A 17,801-nucleotide genomic window follows, 5' to 3' on the forward strand; every position below is an offset into this window, starting at 1 on the left:
TATTTATTCTTCATTCTATAAATCTGGGCCTGTGATTTATAAACACTACCATCAGGAGAAACTGGCTATAACTCAATGATTTTTAACAGGTGTATTTATCACATATGACATATGGGTTCTTATTAAAGTATATTTATCACATATGATATATGGGTTCTTATTAAGACAGTTTCTGATCACTTGGCTCTGACAGTGCCCAGACTTCTCAAAAAGCGACTTGCTTAGTCCCTTCAGAGGGTAGGTCCCTTCCCCAACAGCAGTCACCTTCAGGAGCCACCACTAGGCTAGCTCCCACCTACTTCCTGCAACTTTCCAAGGCAGGAGGATTCTCAGTTCTGGATCTCTTTCCTGATCTCTATCAGCTATGCTATTGCTGTTGTTAAAAACAACTCCCTTCTTTGATGTGGCCTGCACATCATGTATTGCTAGCCTCCATGGTAGAGGTCCTCTTACTTCCACCTCACCTAAGAGGTTTTCTCTTTTATTGGTTGCAAGCCCATAAAATGAACTACTGTAACTGCTTCTACTATGCTGGTCTGCATAGCCATATTTTCCTGCTAGCCATATTTTCCCTCTGTTGGTCAGAGGCAGCCATGTGCATTTACCTATTAGATGTGCCAATCTGCTTTCCACCCCACCATGTTCATTTTGTTCCAATCATTGATAGCTAAGCTGGGAAAAACTATGATACCACAAAGCATACTGTGCAAGAGCCCTCATTTCTTCATGATGTCCTGGTTACCCTTCTGCCTCAGCCACATCATCCCCTAAGACCTACTACAAACATGTGGCTTTACTAAAACTGGTAAATGCTGACACCAGAACATACTTATGGACTCTTATGCCTCTGTGGTTGGATTGGAGATTTGTTGTTACTACTCTGTGTGTTAGGATACTGAAGGCCATGCTATAGCTTCCCTGGGGAGAAGCCCTGCCCAAAGTAGTTGGCACACATGCCTCTCACATTTGTGTCATTCTGTCCCTGGAATCTCAGTGCTCTGCTTCTTCTCCCATAGCTTTCACACCATATAGCCAGAATGGCTTCACTCTCATTGTTCAGTACCCCTACTGGTGCCTTCCATTTCAAAACCATTCCATGTTATCAGTTGATTGTGAACCCCAACGCCCCAGATAAAGATATATTGGAGTACCTCAGAATGTGATTTCACTTGCAGATATTGTATTTACAGAGATAGTCCACTTTAAATGAGGTCATTCTGGTGATCCCTAATCCAAATGACTAGTAAAGTAATATAAAACATGGAACTCTGAACACAGAGATATGCACACACACAGAGAACAGATGAACACTAAGGCAGAGATTTAAATGACGGCTCTAGAGTGAGAGAAGAAAGAACATTTCCTAAATTTTGTGAGTCCCAAAACGTTAAAAGGGTACTGCAAAACAAGAAAAAATGAAATCAAATCTCTCAGTAACATAGGGGCCAAATTAACAAATAAAATATTATTTAAAATAATCCACCAAGAATATAGAACAATCATTTAATGTATTTCACCCATTAATAGAATAGAAAGAAACAACTGTGAATCTGTAGTAAATTTGAATAAAAGTGATGAATTCCAATAGATATCCATGTTAACTGGGTAAACTGGACAGAAACTTCCTCAGCTAAAACCATGATTAATGTTAAAATAATGAAAATATTCTCTCTGAGTTTGGGTACAGGATGATGATGCCCACTATCACTATTTTACTTAACCTAGCATCAAAGTAATTAGTACAAGAAGGCAAGAAAAGTAAAGGACTGTAGCATTGTGAAGGAATCAAAACAAAACGAATTATTTACAGATGACATGATTGTGCATTTACATAATCAGACAGAACAAACAGGCATAGCATTAGATAAAATAACTGATGTCCATAAGTGATTATTGGTGATTAGTCATATTAAGCAATATAACTGAATATAAGAACAATATTAAAATACCAAGTGAATTTCTTTTTTCAAAAGTTTACATTTTTATTTATTTGAGAGAGACAGAGAGAGAACACACAAGTGTGACCATGAGGGGAAGTACAGAAGGAGAAGCAGACTCCCCCCTGAGCAGGGAGCCCAGTTTGGGCTCCCTCCCAGGACCCTGGGATCATGACCCAGGCCAAAGGCAGGTGTTGAACTGAATGAGCCACCCAGGCGCAACAACAATTGTATTTCTATGTATTAACCATTCATTAGAAAATGAAGTTCTCACATGAGATCATGTAATAAAGTAACATCAAAAGTCATACAACTTGGAATACATCAAAAAACTTTGTGAGAAGTATCACTAGGAAAATAAACCCAGCTGGAAGAATTACAAAGACATACAAATACAGGGATTTATCACTTTCAGGAATTATAAGGTTCTATGTTTTAAATAGAAAGTTTCTTCCAAAAATGGTCAACAGATCTTATTCAATCTCAATCAACTCCTAGGAGGTTTTCCTGTGGAAGTTATGCTCACATTTACATGGAAACATGACAGATCTGGAATGCCAAGACACTATTACAGAAGAAGAAAACCAAAGAACGTATGCTACCAGGCATAGGACACAACAGCAAACCTCAAAGCAAGCATAGTCATTTGACAAGTACTCAAAGGGATTCCATGGTGATGGCAAAAGAATGCTTACTTCAGTAACTGCTGCTGATCTATGGACAGCCATATGGAAATGAGTCATGAGAACAAAAGAACACCACTGGACAGAAAATAAACAAAAGACTTGGGAAGGTCAGGCTTTGGTCAACAACCACAGAAACAAGGAACTTTCTGTTGTGGGAGTAAGTTACAGGTAGCACCTATCTCTTTGCTTTGCCCACCCTTCTAATGATGTCATTTGTATTGTTTGCAAGTATTTCTTACAGAAAATTAAGCTTGCCATTACAGAAACAAAGTTTGGAAAGGCATTTCCTAAAAGGAGGTATCCCAACAAGATGAAATGTATCAGAGCTTCTACCTCATTACTCCCAAAGAAGATGCAAATTAATGGGGGATTCGGTGAGCCTAGTGGTATTATTAAGGAGGGCATGTTTGTCATGGACCACTGGGTATGGTGCATAAACAATGACTCTTGGAACACTGAAAAAGTAAAATAAAATTTAACTTAAAAAAAAAGAAAGAAAAGGAAAGAAAGAAAAAAGAAAAGAAAAAAAAACGTGCTGGTCTCTTTTCATATCATTGCCTAGGCTGCAATTCTATGTGATAAATCATTGAGCAGTACACTCACATGCTCAGTCTGCTGAATGTATGTTATTCTCCTTATATTAGACTTATTTCCAATTCACAAGACATTATTTGCTTCCTATGATGTATCCAGATGTGTTCTGGGTACTTTATATAATGCATAAACTGTAAAAAGCTTAATCTTTTTCCTCAATAACCTAAAATCTCCAGGAAGATTCATGACATAGCATAAGTAAATGTCACCCTGTATGTTAGTGCTTTAGTGCTCATAAGGAAACCCAAGACAGCAGAGCAATGAATAGCATTGAAACAGATTCTTTAGACCTTATACAGAAATCATCTATTGCTGCATTACAAATTACCACAAATGTCCCGTCATCAAAGAACTCAAAATCTTTATCTCGCAGTTTCAGTAAGGCAGGAGTCTGGATAGAGCTTAGCTGAGTTTCAAGACCATAATCAATGTATGGTCAGGGCCGAAGTCTCACATGAGGCTCAGCTGGGAAATAGATACATTTAAGATCACCAGGCTGTCAGTAGGATTCAATTAGTTCCTTGGGGCTTGTCAGATTAAGGAACCCAGTTTCCTGCTGGCTATCAGCTGGAGGAAGCCACACTTAGTTCCTAGTTGGCTGTTGGCTACAGATGGCCCTCAGTTCTTTGCCCTATGGCAAAGCAACATGTTGACATTTCATTAGAGCCAATCTTAGGTAATATAGGAATCAAAGTAATATCCTATCACCTCTGCCATTATACCATTGGTTAAAAGCATGTCACAGGCCCTATTCATATTCAAGAGCAAAGGATTACACAAGGGTTCAAGGAAGCAGGGATAATCAGGGACTATTTATTATTTTATAATCAAACCATCACAGAAAAATTTGGATGGAAACCTAGTTATGTTATAAGCTCTTTGAAGGCAACAGTGGTAAACTTTAAATTATTTTATACCGACTTATAAAATGTGGTGTCATGATTTGCTCATAGCTCATTTTTTTATTGTTGAAGAATCAGCCAGACACTTGATAGGGGTTCCAGGTAGAGTTATAATACTTAAATTGAACCTCTTACATTTTCTGGCATTAGGAGTTTCATCCAGGGGGCACCTGGGCTGCTCAGTTCATTAAGCATCTGCCTTCAGTTCAGGTCATGATCCATGGTCCTGGGATTGAGCCCTACATCGGGCTCCTTGCTCAGTGAGGAATCTGCTTCTCCCTGTCTCTCTGCCTTCCACTCCCCCTGCTTGTGCTCTCTCTCTGTCACATAAATAAATAAAATCTTAAAAAAAAACAAAAAGAGTCTCAGCCAGGAACCACAGGAAAAATAGAAAAAGAGAAATTTAAGAAAAATAGCCAAATGGGTAAGAAATCTTTGTTTTATTGATCTAGGTAAACACAAGACTCTTTTCACCAATGTGAGACTTCTCAATAAAGGAGAAACAGAATTTTCAAATCTGGGTCTTTTTTTTTCCCATAAATCTAGAATTGCTAGGTCTGAAAAGCAACCTTCCTCTGTTATGCAACCATCCACATTGACAACAACAAAATCCCCCAAGAATCTTAGGTCCTTGAACTTATTAGTACAAGAGAATAGCAATTATGAGAGCAAGAACACATATACACAAGCACTCATCATTCACCCACAGTGACCTGGCCACCAGCTAAATGGGGCCCAATTAACAAATAAGGAGCTGACCCATTTCTTGGGGAAAAGCTAGTGAGTAGCTAGAAAGAGATGGACTGAGGAATGTATATATCATCCTCCCCATGTGTCAGTGTGATAATGTAGGACTAAGGGCCTGGAAGCTGGAGTGCATAATTTCTCTCTTCATTGTCACTATAATTATTATATCAGTGAATATTGGTTACTATCTTGCCAGCGTGCTGATAAAACATAGCCCATAACATGTATCTCTCTATTCTACAATGCCCAGAACGTGTGTAAACTTTCCATTTATATGGATAATTAAGGTTCTTTGCTTTGCATTTAATGCCTATGGGTCACTAGTCATTTGGGTTAGTAGCTAAAATCCTTCTGTGATTATATAGCATTGTCCTGTATTTACAGACAGAGAAAGAGATTTCAGTTTTCCTCTGAATATGGCCCCAGGGAGATGCACATTTTAACAATGGCCCCACCGCTCAATTTCACTTTGCTATAAAGTCCATGGCTCCAGAACTGTAACTTATTCTCTCTCCAGTGGTAAAGACAAGGAAGGCTTCTCTTTCCACATAGACCTGGTAAGAAGGTAGAGAAAGGTGTTCATTGTGTTGACTTTATGCTTTGACTGTTACCTGTTCACAAATATTCATATGAACTTCCAGAAAATATGGTAACATTAGGATTCACCTTGTCTTCAGGGATCCACATAACACACAGATATCTGACCCTGAGTAGATTATAGAAAATATTGTAATAGTTTTTCTCAGATATAATGAGAACCTGAGAACTGGAGTTTAAAAAGGGACTATAGAAAACCACCCTAAAGGGAATGATGATATATATGCTAATTATAGGTATTTACTCTCAGATAATAAACATACCTAGTATTTTTAAAAGCTTGATTAAAAACATTAATACTACAATAAATAATATTGCTATTATTTAAGTCTTCGTAGATTGATTTTACCAATTTAACAATTTAAATGTTTTGCTTTCAAGATTATTTTTAACTTTTTAATTGAACAGCTTAATAACATTTATAACATTTCTGTATATTTTTGGCTGCCTCATTTATTCCTTATAATGTTTACTGAGAACCTCTATCATGTTCTCAAACCAGCATCCATCACTTCATACTCCTTGAACAGCAGTAAATTTCCCACTCTTAATTCATAAGGAAGAGAAAGAAAAAGAAAGAAAGAAAGAAAGAAAGAAAGAAAGAAAGAAAGAAAGAAAGAAAGAAAGAAAGAAAGAAAGAAAGAAAGGGAAGGGAAGAGGAAAGGAAAGAGAAAGAGAGAGAGAAGGAGGGAGGCGGGAGAGAGGGAGGAAGGAAGGAAGGAGAAAAGGTGGGAGGGAGGGAGGGAGGAAGAAAGGAAGGAAGAAGGATGGAAGGAAGGAATGAAAAGAGGGAGAGAGGGCGGACAATCAGGAGAAAGGGAGAGAAAAGGGAAGGAAGAAAGGGCGAGAGGGAGGAAGAAAGAAAGAAAGGAAATTATAACATATGACATGGATGACTTTTGGCGATATTACACCAAGTGAAGTAAGCTAGTCACAAAAGGACAAATACTGGGTGACTCCACTTATGTGGCATATTAGGAGTAGTCAGAACTCTATAAAGAGATAACTAGAGAATGAAGAGTGAATGTTTAATGGTGGACAGTTTCAGTTTTTCAAGATGAAAAGAATTATGAAGATGTAGGGGGGGATGGTTGCTCAATATTATGAATGTGTTTAATACCACTGAACTAGACACATAAAAATGCTTACAATGGTACACTTTATATTAGGTGTATTTTACCACAATTTTTAAAAAGGAAAAAAGGAACACTAAGTACATACTGCTTTATAATTTTCTCACTTAAGCTTCCACCAATCTACCCATTTGCCAGTTACCCTCAAGGGTCAGTGGAATGATGATCCTCATTTTTTTGATAGCTAATTACCATCATATTCACATTCAAATACTATCTATATTCAATCACCTACTACTTTCTGTATCAATTAATCACTAGTGTTCTATATTTTCACTCTCTCACTATCTTCTCTAACTTTACATTTCTCTAAGTCTGGCCAATCTTGTAAAAATCCTCCATCCACCTATGGTCTTCTTAGTGATGGCCTATTTCTCTCCTTGCCTTCACAGATGAGTTTCCAGAAATGATATGCATTGTGCCTCTACCACTTATTTGTCCCTTCATCCTGAAGACACTGTAGGAGGTTCTCAGCTTTCATTGCTGGACTTCCAACTGTTTTTTCTACGGCCACCATGCTCTTGGCTGCATTTGAAATTTTTTTTTAATTAAGAATATTTTTTATTGAGACATAATATAAACACCATAAAATTAACCCTAACCCTTAAAAATATACAACACACTTTTTATAGTTTTAATATATTTACAAAGTTGTGCAGCACCACGATCTAATTACAAAATGTTTCTATCACTCTGGATAAGTTTGTTTAACAATCACTCCACTTTCCCCTCTATCTCTAGACCCTGTCAACCACTACTCTTTCTTTTTTTTTTTCTTTTGAAATACCTTTATTGAGGTGTAATTGACATAAAATAAATTACACATTTAAAGTGCATAACTTAACAACCTTTGTCATATGTACATACCTGTGAAACTCCCACCATAGTCATGATAATGAAAATAAAGATTTTTTTGTGTCCTTTTATAAACCCTCCCTCTCTGAACCTTGCTCGAAACTTTCCCTTGGGTAGCCCAGGATCTTCTTTCTGTAATTTTAGATTATTTTACATTCTCTAGACTTTCTTTTTTATTTAAATTCAATTAATTAACATATAATGTACTATTTGTTTCAGGGGTACAGATCTGTGATTCAGCAGCTTTATATAATACCCAGTGTTCATTACACACATACCTCCCCAATGTCCATCAGCCAGTTACCCCATCCCCCACCCCTCCAGCAACGCTCAGTTTCTTTCCTAAGATTAAAAGTTTCTTATGGTTTGTCTCCCTCTCTGGTTTTGTCTTATTTCATTTTTTCCTCTCTTCCCCATTGATTCTCTGCCTTGTTTCTTAAATTCCACATATCAGTGAGACAATATAACTGTCTTTCTCTGCTTGACTTATTTTGCTTAGCATAATACCCTCCAGTTCCATCCACATCATTGTAAATGGCAAGATTTCATTTTTTGATGACTGCATAATATTCAATTGTAAATATATACCTCATCTTCTTTATCCATTCATCTGTCAATGGACATCTTGGCTCTTTCAATAGTTTGGCTATTGTGGAAACTGCTGCTATAAACATGGGGGTACAGGTGCCCCTTCGGATCACTACATTTGTATCTTTAGGATAAATACCCAGTAGTGCCATTGCTGGGTCATAGGGTAGCTCTACTTTCAACTTTTTGAGGAATGTCCATACTGTTTTCCAGAGTGACTGCACCAGCTTGTCTTCCCACCAACAATGTAGGAAGGTTCCCCTTTCTCCACATACTCATCAACATCTGTCATTTCTAACTTGCTAATTTTAGCCATTCTGACTGGTATGAGGTGATATCTCATTGTGGTTTTTATTTGTATTTCTCCTAGTGATGTTGAGCATATTTTTATGTGTCTGTTGGCCATTTGGATGTCTTCTTTGCAGAAATGCCTGTTCATGTCTTCTGCCCATTTCTTGATTGAATTATTTATTCTTTGGGTGTTGAGTTTGAAAAGTTCTTTATAGATTTTAGATACTAGCCCTTTAACTGATTTGTCATTTGCAAATATCTTCTCTCATTCTGTAGGTTGTCTCTTGGTTTTGTTGACTATTTCCTTTGCTGTGCAAAAGCTTTTTGTTTTGATGGAGTCCCAATTGTTCATTTTTACTTTTGCTCCCCCTGCCTTTGGAGACATGTCTAGCAAGAAGTTGCTGCAACTGGGGTCAAAGAGGTTGCTGCCTGTGTTCTCCTCAAGGATTTTGATGGATTCCTGTCTCACACTGAGGTCTTTCATCCATTTTGAGTCTATTTTTCTGTGTGGTGTAAGGAAATGGTCCAGTTTCATTCTTCTGCCTGTGGCTGTCCAATTTCCCCAACAACGATTGTTGAAGAGACTGTCTTTCTCCCATTGGATAGTCTTTCCTGCTTTGTCGAAGATTAGTTGGCCATAGAGTTAAGAGTCCACTTCTAGGTTCTCTATTCTGTTAAGTTGATCTAAGTGTCTGTTTTTTGTGTCAGTACCATACTGTCCTGATGATTACAGCTTAGTAATAGAGCTTGAAGTCTGGAATTGTGATGCCACCAGCATCTCCCTCAATTTCTTTCATGACTCTTCTACAGTTATTCTGAGTACAGATCCTTTCCCTCCTTGGTTAGATTTATTCCTAGGTATCTTTGGTTTGGGGTACAATTGTAAATGGGATCTACCCCTTCATTTCTCTTTCTTCTATCTTGTTGATGTATAGAAATGCAACTGATTTCTGTGCAATAATTTTATATCCAGCCACTGTACTGAATTCCTGCATGAGTTCTAGTAGTTTTGGGGTGGAGTCTTTGGGTTTTCCACATAGAGTATAACCTAACCACTTAAGCAATTCCATACTGTTGTTCATATAATACCCAGTCATAACACCATCTCTCCTGGCTTTAACGTTTCCTATAAAGCTGTCTAGCCTCATCTTGCTTTAGCATATATAATCCTTTCCAATAACTTCTGTGGAGTTTGTCTTCATTGGTTTTCTCTTGTAAATGTACTCTCTGAGGGTGATTCACCCAAACTCTTTGATTAAAATGACATGTATTCAGTGATAACTCTGAAATGTTCTGGAGATTTTTGCCTGGAAATTCGCACCTTTGTGGACACTGAAGATCCATGGATATCTTTAGGTGGGTTTCCCATAGTCATTTCATATATAACATATTCAAAATTGAATGCACTGATATTTATTATTTATTATATTTTAATAATCTATTCATAAAAATCTTATGATCTAATGACACTTAAAATTCTATCAATATAGGAAATAATTATCATCAAAATGTATAAGATTATTTAGACATATTTTCCTTGAATTTAAGAGTAAAAATATTTATATATATTGAGTATTATATACATATAATTTATAATTAAAATAGTTTAATTTAGAGTTTCTCAATGATAAAGTACTAATCCATGACCTAGACAGCTCTCCTAACCAAAAGAAAATTTATCTAAATATTTTTGTGTGACAATGTAATTTGTTATTTCTATAGGATATGATAATTGTGAGGACAAATGCTACAAATCCAGAAAAACATGGAGATCTTAAGCAACCTGACATCTAAATTTCCAACCTTCTTGTTGACTGGCATTCCTGGCCTAGAGTCTGTCCATGTGTGGATCTCTATACCTTTTTGTTGTCTCTATGCCATTGCCTTCTCTGGGAACAGCATGATCCTATTTGTCATCATTACCCAGCAGAGTCTCCATGAGCCCATGTACTATTTCCTCTCCATGCTTTCAGCTGCTGACTTGGGCTTGACTGTTTCTACAATGTCAACAACATTAGGTATCCTCTGGTTTGATACAGTTGAAATCAGTCTAAATACCTGCATTATCCAGATGTTTTTTCTACATGGATTTACCTTCATAGAATCTGGGGTACTGGTGGCTATGGCCTTTGACCGCTATGCAGCCATCTGTGATCCTCTGAGATATGCTACCATTATCACTAATTCTAGAATCATTCAGATGGGCCTGTTAATGATAATACGCACTGTAGTATTAATAGTACCACTACTCTTGCTCCTTAAGCCTCTTAATTTCTGTAAAGCTAATGTCCTTTCCCACTCCTACTGCTACCACCCAGATGTGATTAAATTAGCATGTTCAGATACTCAGGCCAACAGCATCTGTGGATTAATTGATCTCATCCTGACTACAGGAGTAGATACACCATGCATTGTCCTGTCTTATATCTTGATCATTTACTCTGTTTTCAGTATTGCCTCCCCTAAAGAACGACATAAGGTTTTTAACACCTGTGTCTCCCACATTGGAGCAGTGGCTGTTTTCTATATCCCCATGATGAGCCTGTCCTTGGTGCATCGTTATGGTCCATCAGCCCCCAAAGTTGTCCATTCGATGATGGCAAATATCTATCTGCTTTTGCCTCCAGTGCTCAACCCAATCATCTATAGTGTAAAAACAAAACAGATTCGCAAGGCTATATACGCAGTCTTCTCCTTACAAAATAAACAGAGATAACTGCTTAAGAAAAACCTAAAAAAGTGACTTTGACTGTAAAAGGCAACTCTGGTAGGTTACTGTCTATCAGATATATTTTTTTGTCATTTTATTCCTTTATTCAACACATATTTGGAGATCATTTTTGTGTCTTCAGTCATAAAATATGCTACACCCCAAGAATTTTATAGTCAAATAAGGGAAACATGGAAACATTAAAAATGAAATAATGAAAATACTCAAAGAAATTAACATTTAGTGTCTACTTTATATTATGTGTTCTACTAACAGCTTTTAAGACATATTCCATTTATTCTTCAAACAGCTCAGTGAAATATATAATAATATTAGTTACATTTTAGAGATGAAGAAACTGAGGTCTAAAGACATGTAAGCCATCAACCAGACAACTAACATGGCTCAGGGTTGAGATTTGAATCTAGACTCTCTGCATGTTAGATGTCACAGTATTCACTAGTGTCTTAATACTCTGCCAAAAGCATCTAGGAAAAATATTACAAGATCAAAAGTAAGAACTGAGTCTTCTAGTTCAAACATTATACCTTTAGAAAAGTTGTGTTGTTTTTCCTAGAGTATACTTTAGCTTGTTTTCTTCACTTACAGTTAATAGTCCAAAAGATAGGAATAGATATGTCATGCCATGTAAGCCATAGATCGGTATCTAGTACTGGACAGTTAGTAACCCAGCTTCAAGAATTAAGGGCATTTGCTAATTCATTATAGGAAATGGGAACTTTAGAGAACTGGATAAAGTTTGAGGCAGGGTTTCTTAACCTTTTTTAAAGCATAATTATCCCTATGGAATCTAATGAAATCTATGAACCCTTCTCCACAGAAAAACCACATATAAGCACGTTCATATTTTCCATAAAATTTCAGAGGCTTCACAAGTGACACAAAGGAGCTACTATAGCTATATTAACCAAACAAAGAATGAAAGGTAAATAATTCATGATGCTCAGCCTATAAGTGGTTATATGCAGCCATACCTAAGATATGGTTCTTACATACAAAAAGATTTTTTGGTAAACATATCAATTTAGGGGACATGCAGAAACTTAAAACTCAGTTGTATAAAATGGTAGAAAAATGCAGAGGAAAGTGGAGGTGGAAACCTGATGTGTGTCACAACAATTTAATTGAAGTTGGAAAAGTAACAAATAGGAGGGATGTTTTATGTATCCCACAAACACTGGAGGAAGCAATGTGCTGGAGCCAGCACACATCAGCTTGCAAGCGGCCATATTGTGCAACTCATCTCAACTCTTGTATTCAACAATGTCATATTGGCAGTTTCAAATCATCATTTATACCTAGGAACTGACAAATACTACAAATAAGGACTTTTTATTTTTCAGAGATTCAGTTTACCAGCATACCAGTGATTGGGAGCCAACTTTATGCTTGGCTTTGTAAGAAGCAATAGAAATTAAAAGTTGGAAGAAACATATTCCCTGCACTCAAGAAGCCTAAAGTCTAGTGTGTGAAGCAGTAACATAGACAAAAAAAAATATAAAGTAATTAAAGTAATGTACTAAATCTTGTGAAAGTTGATAATGCAAAATGATACCTGTTGTGTTGCCATCTAAGTTGAAAATGTTTCCAAAGGTAAATAGAGAAAAGTGTATTTTGGAAGCAAGTCTGTCGAACAATGTGAGAAGTACTCTGTCACAATTTTACTCTTCGTGAAAGAATACTCTCCTGAGTTTTAAATTCACAGGTCTGATCTGGATATAGCACTGAAGAATATAAAAACCTAAAACTTTACTTCCTTTTTTCTTCACTTTTCTCTATCCATCAGATTCTTTTAAGTGAATTTAGATGGTAAGATTTGTATTAGCTGCTTAAAGAACATCTTTTGCTTGAACAATACTATTGTATAAAGGAATTGATTTGTAGATTTGGTTTAGAAATTTGGGTGTGTTTCTTTCAGGAAACAAAAGGGGACTTTTGTTTTGGTAATTCTACATGCCTGTTAGCTGCATAGAGCTTCAGAGAGAGAGAACACATGAGAATATTAAAGTTGAGGGACTTATATATTGAGAGGCTCAAAGGGCTATAATATTACAAAGCTTACTCCTAATAGCCTACCCAAGAAAAGACTATCTCTGGAGACCTACCTGAAATTGCAAGAGAACATGGTAATGGCAAAAGGGAATATTTTTTTTAATGTATTTTGAAGACTTTATATGCTGCAAGCAAAATCTTGGATGACCTTACTTAGTTTGAGTTGTACTATTGATTTACAAAATGTCTAGGATATTACCTATACATGATACTTAGTATAATTCATTAATGGGAATTGCATGGCTTAGTGTATAGAGTGGGCTTGGGGTAAATTTATTAAATTAACATTCTAATAAAGTTCAGTAGTTCAAGAGGGAACCATTAAGAAGATTCTCATAGTATGAGGGGTCTTGGTGGCACAGTTGAGTGAGCATCCAACTCTTGGTTTCAGCTGAGGGTCATGAGATCAAGACCCACCTCAGGCTCAGCACCTACACTGCTTGGGCTTTTTTTTTTTTTTTCTTCCTCTCTTTCTCTCTGTATCTCCCCACCCCCACTCAAATAAATAAAAAAATCTCTTTTTAAAAAGGTACTCATAAGAGAGTCTTGAAGATCTGCCTATTGGTTACATGTAGAAATAAAAGAAACTGTAAAGACAGGAAAAAATACAGTTCTGTGCATGTGAAGGCATTTGATTATTTCCATTATGTTTTTCCATACACTGTATATGTCCTGATTCTTTCTTTCATGTACAGCTGTTGTGTTTCTTGCCAATTTTTCTCTCTTCAATTGATCCATCCAATAAGCTTTCATCTGATCAATTATGGAAAAAATTGATTCAAAATGTTTCCTTCAGAAGGATGGATCAAGTTCTGTCAACCTTAATGCTTGCTTATCTACTTCATTATCCATGTGTTCCAAGTAGACTTGTGTTCTTACCATTTGTTGAATGCAACAGATTAATTTCAAATTGAATCATGCTTCTTCCCACCCTAAAATATTACATTCATTCCACATTTTCTTTTAATACACATTGTATTCATGATTCTGCTTCTTTTATGAACAATTTTTAACCAATAAAATAAAGTGGCTAAGGGAAGTGAGCACACTGGGATGAATAGATTATACAAGTTCAGAAGACCTACCCTAGATTGTGTTCCAGGAGAAGCCTAGAGGACACAGCATCCACTGAGTACATTAGGAATCAGCTGCAAAAATGATATCGGCATCACTGAGAAGAGGTTCTTCTCTGCTGACCAGGGATAATATGAGATGCAGTCACTGAGCCAGGCTTATTAATAACCCTATATATAATAAGGTCTGAACAAAACAGAGTCTAGGTAATCACCAAAAACCAGAGGGTAGCAGTTATTATAAGAACTGACAAGGTCCAAAAGCAAGCAAGAGAGCTTAAAGTGCAAGCAGCTGGGGCGCGTGGGTGGCTCAGTGGGTTACGCCTCTGACTTCAGCTCAGGTCATGATCTCAGGGTTCTGGGATCAAGACACACATCATCAGGCTCTCTGCTCAGCAGAGAGCCTGCTTCCCCCTCTCCCTCTGCCTGCCTCTCTGCCTACTTGTGATCTCTCTCTCTCTCTCTCTCTGCCAAATAAATAAATAAATAAATCTTAAAAAAAAAAAAGTGCAAGCAGTTGTGGAGATGTTTAATAGAGCATGACATCTCTGGGGGCAAAACAGACAAATAGCTAATGAGGGGCTAGGTAACATTATAAAAAGGAGGCAAGAATGGATAAAAAGGAGATGGGAAGAACTGTCATATTTTGAGGTAAGATTCACCTTGAGTTGAGGAGAAAGATAAAAAAAATTTCTGGTAGAAGAATTATCTGAGATTATCAGGCAATTCTAAACAGAATTAGTCAAGGTCATTGGGTATCCCCAAGTCAACGTCATCTGTTAGAGGAATTCTGTATCTTCTAGGAATGGGCCTGCCTTAGTTTCCCTGCCATATTCAGTTACTGGCTGAAAACAGCTCATGGAAATGTGACCTCTGTGGAATATGATGATGGATTAAGAGCTCCAAACTGGGACCAAGAGATAATGAGACATGTGAAGGGCACATTTAATAATAAGCATATCTATCAAATTAAGAGGAAAGTATGTAGGCAGTACAAGGAGGAACCAAACAACCTAACCTTGTGACAGAGAAGCCAGAGCAGCTCTGGGATGCTCAGGAGAAGCTCAACAGCCTGCCATGTCCTCAGGTTCATGGGCTTCCCTTAAGGTTTTAAATACTCAAGAAATGGAGTATCAAGGTGAAGGATATGAAAGTATTGTTTTTGTAGCTTTTCTATCATATAAATTATTTTGAAAAACAGTGTTAAGAATTCTCATGAGAGAGGACTGGGTAGCTCAGTCAGTTAAGCATCTTACTCTTGATTTCAACTCAGGTCATGATCTCATGGTCCTAAGATCAAACCCCACATCAGGCCCTGTGCTGGGCACAGAGGTGCTTAAAATTCTCTCTCTATCCCTCTGCCTCTTACTCACCCCTATTTGTGTGCACTCTCTCTCTAAAAAATAAAAATATAGGGGTGTCTGGGTGGTTCAGTCATTAAATGTCTGTCTTCAGCTCAGGTCATGATCCCAGGGTTATGGGATCAAGTTCCACATTGGGCTCTCTGCTCAGCAGGAAGCCCACTTCTCCCTCTCCCACTCCCCCTGCTTGTGTTCCATCTCTCACTCTCTCTCTCTCTATGTCAAATAAATAAAATCTTTAAAAATAAAAAATAAAAATATAAAGATAAAAAATTCTCATGAGAAAAATATCTGATTGACCCTTCTTGGGCCAGTATCTAAGTTTCTGGTATTGCTCAATCAAGTTCATGTGTACAAGACTAGTATATTGAGCTCACTTCTATGTTTGGGTCTATCAGGAAAGGGGAAATATTTTACCAAAGAACCATCCAACACCACTCATGTATCCACTCCTTATCCAAAAGAGTGTATTAAGAACATTTGATTAATGACAAATATCTTTAACACAATGGCCAGTATCCTAATAAATAAATGATTGACTAAATAGAAAAATATTTTCAATTTGAAAATTTCCCTTTAGCAAAACTCATCAAGGCAAAAGTACAAGGAATACAAAATCACTGATTAGATAAATAACAAGACAGTTATGTAAATTTATAAAATGTAAACACATATATTAACATGTCATATCTTTCCTGCAGGCGAGCAGAGACAGATTCAGGTATTTTGAAGAAGTGATTAAAAAATAATCAAGATTAAAAATCTACTTCATTAGACACAGAAACAGTAAAATGTTCCTCATGTCTACATTAAGATTCTCCATGAAATTTTCATGTTTACTATATTAAAGAATTACTTATTCTGACAATTACTATTTCATGAATTCAATATAATGCTAATTCTTTGCTACTAATAACAAATAATGCTATACACCATTAAGCCTTAAGAAAACATAATTCTTAGTCTGGGACAGTTTATGAGAATTGAAGAAAATATGCAAAAACTACAAAATGTCCATAGCAACTTAACTCTGTATTTTTGTACTCATTGCTCTATGTTATATTAAGTAAACAGAAAAGAAGTCCATTATACAAAACCAATTTCCCCAAAATTATAATTTGTTTCATTATTCATTCAGCAAATATTTATCAAGAACTACTAGGTCTAAAAATAGATAAGACATGAGCATATACTATCATGAAACATTTATAACCATATCTTCCTATCAAAATAATCCATAAATCCCACCAGTACCTCAAATTCAGCAACTCCAAAGACAAATTTATTGTGTTTCTTTTACAATCTGTTCCTTCTATGGATGAATGGAATTATCCTTTATAATGAAGAATGTAAAGTGATTAAGAGTTTTACTTTGAAAAAACACCACCAACCTCCTCCAACCCCTGACAACTTGTCTTTCCACACTGAAACTGGTAACATATAACACAATGCAACTTCTCTGATGCTGCACTTACTATAACTTCCTCATTTCCAACTCCACTATTCTGTACTTTCAGAATCTGCCTGTACTATAGGCACACGCTACCAGGTATCCTTACCTTCAATCTCTCTTGCATTCTAATTTACCTCCTATGCAAAAGTCAGATTGATCTTATAATAGAATCACAACATTGCTTAAAATAATCTGCAATAGCTTCTCTTGTTGTTCAAGTTGTACCTAAATTCCACCAGCCAAGAAAACATTATGTTCTAACCCTGGGTAGCAGGGCAGTAGACCTCAAAGTGAGATTTGCTCTATCATAGCTATTCACAGAAATCTTTGTTTTCATAATTTTTTGTACATTTTTCAAAAAGTGGAAAAGCAGGGAAAAAAACTCATCAAAGATGGCAGGCAAATGGCTCAAGGATTTGAGAGAAGCAAGTAGTAGATTTTTAAGAGCAAGTTTCACTTTGAGATACTGATTTCAATTCGTTTGGATAAATACTCAGAAATGAAATTGCTGGATCATATGCTAGTTCTTTTTTAAATTTTTTTGAGAAATCGCCGTACTGTTTTCTACAATGTACCAATTTAAATTCCCACCAATGGTGTACCAGTGTTCCCTTTTCTCCACAAAATGACCAACATTTGTTATCTTTTGTTTTTTGCTGCTGTTTTTTTTTCCCTAAAGTAGGCATCCTAATAAGTGTGAAGTGATATCTCACTGTGATTTTGATTTCCATTTCCTTGATGATTATTAATGTTGAGCATCTTTTCACATACCTGTTAACCTATATATAATAATACTGTATT

General features: G+C 36.5%; 1 protein-coding gene across 1 annotated transcript; it reads left to right on the forward strand.

Annotated features, from left to right (window-relative positions):
- Positions 1-10,074: 10,074 nt before the first annotated feature.
- On the forward strand, positions 10,075-11,046 carry LOC101692769 (olfactory receptor 51F1-like). Its single transcript, XM_004768236.1, has one exon. The coding sequence runs from the start codon at positions 10,075-10,077 to the stop codon at positions 11,044-11,046; it is 972 nt and encodes a 323-aa protein (XP_004768293.1).
- The last annotated feature ends 6,755 nt before the right edge of the window (positions 11,047-17,801 follow it).

This window comes from Mustela putorius, unplaced genomic scaffold (assembly GCF_011764305.1).
Source record: "Mustela putorius furo isolate JIRA1106 unplaced genomic scaffold, ASM1176430v1.1 tig00003987_pilon_pilon_pilon, whole genome shotgun sequence".
NCBI lineage: Eukaryota > Metazoa > Chordata > Mammalia > Carnivora > Mustelidae > Mustela > Mustela putorius.

What these genes read in the sequence shown, in the direction of transcription:
- LOC101692769 (XM_004768236.1), top strand. Translation starts at nt 10,075, where the DNA reads ATGCTACAAATCCAGAAAAACATGGAGATCTTAAGCAACCTGACATCT.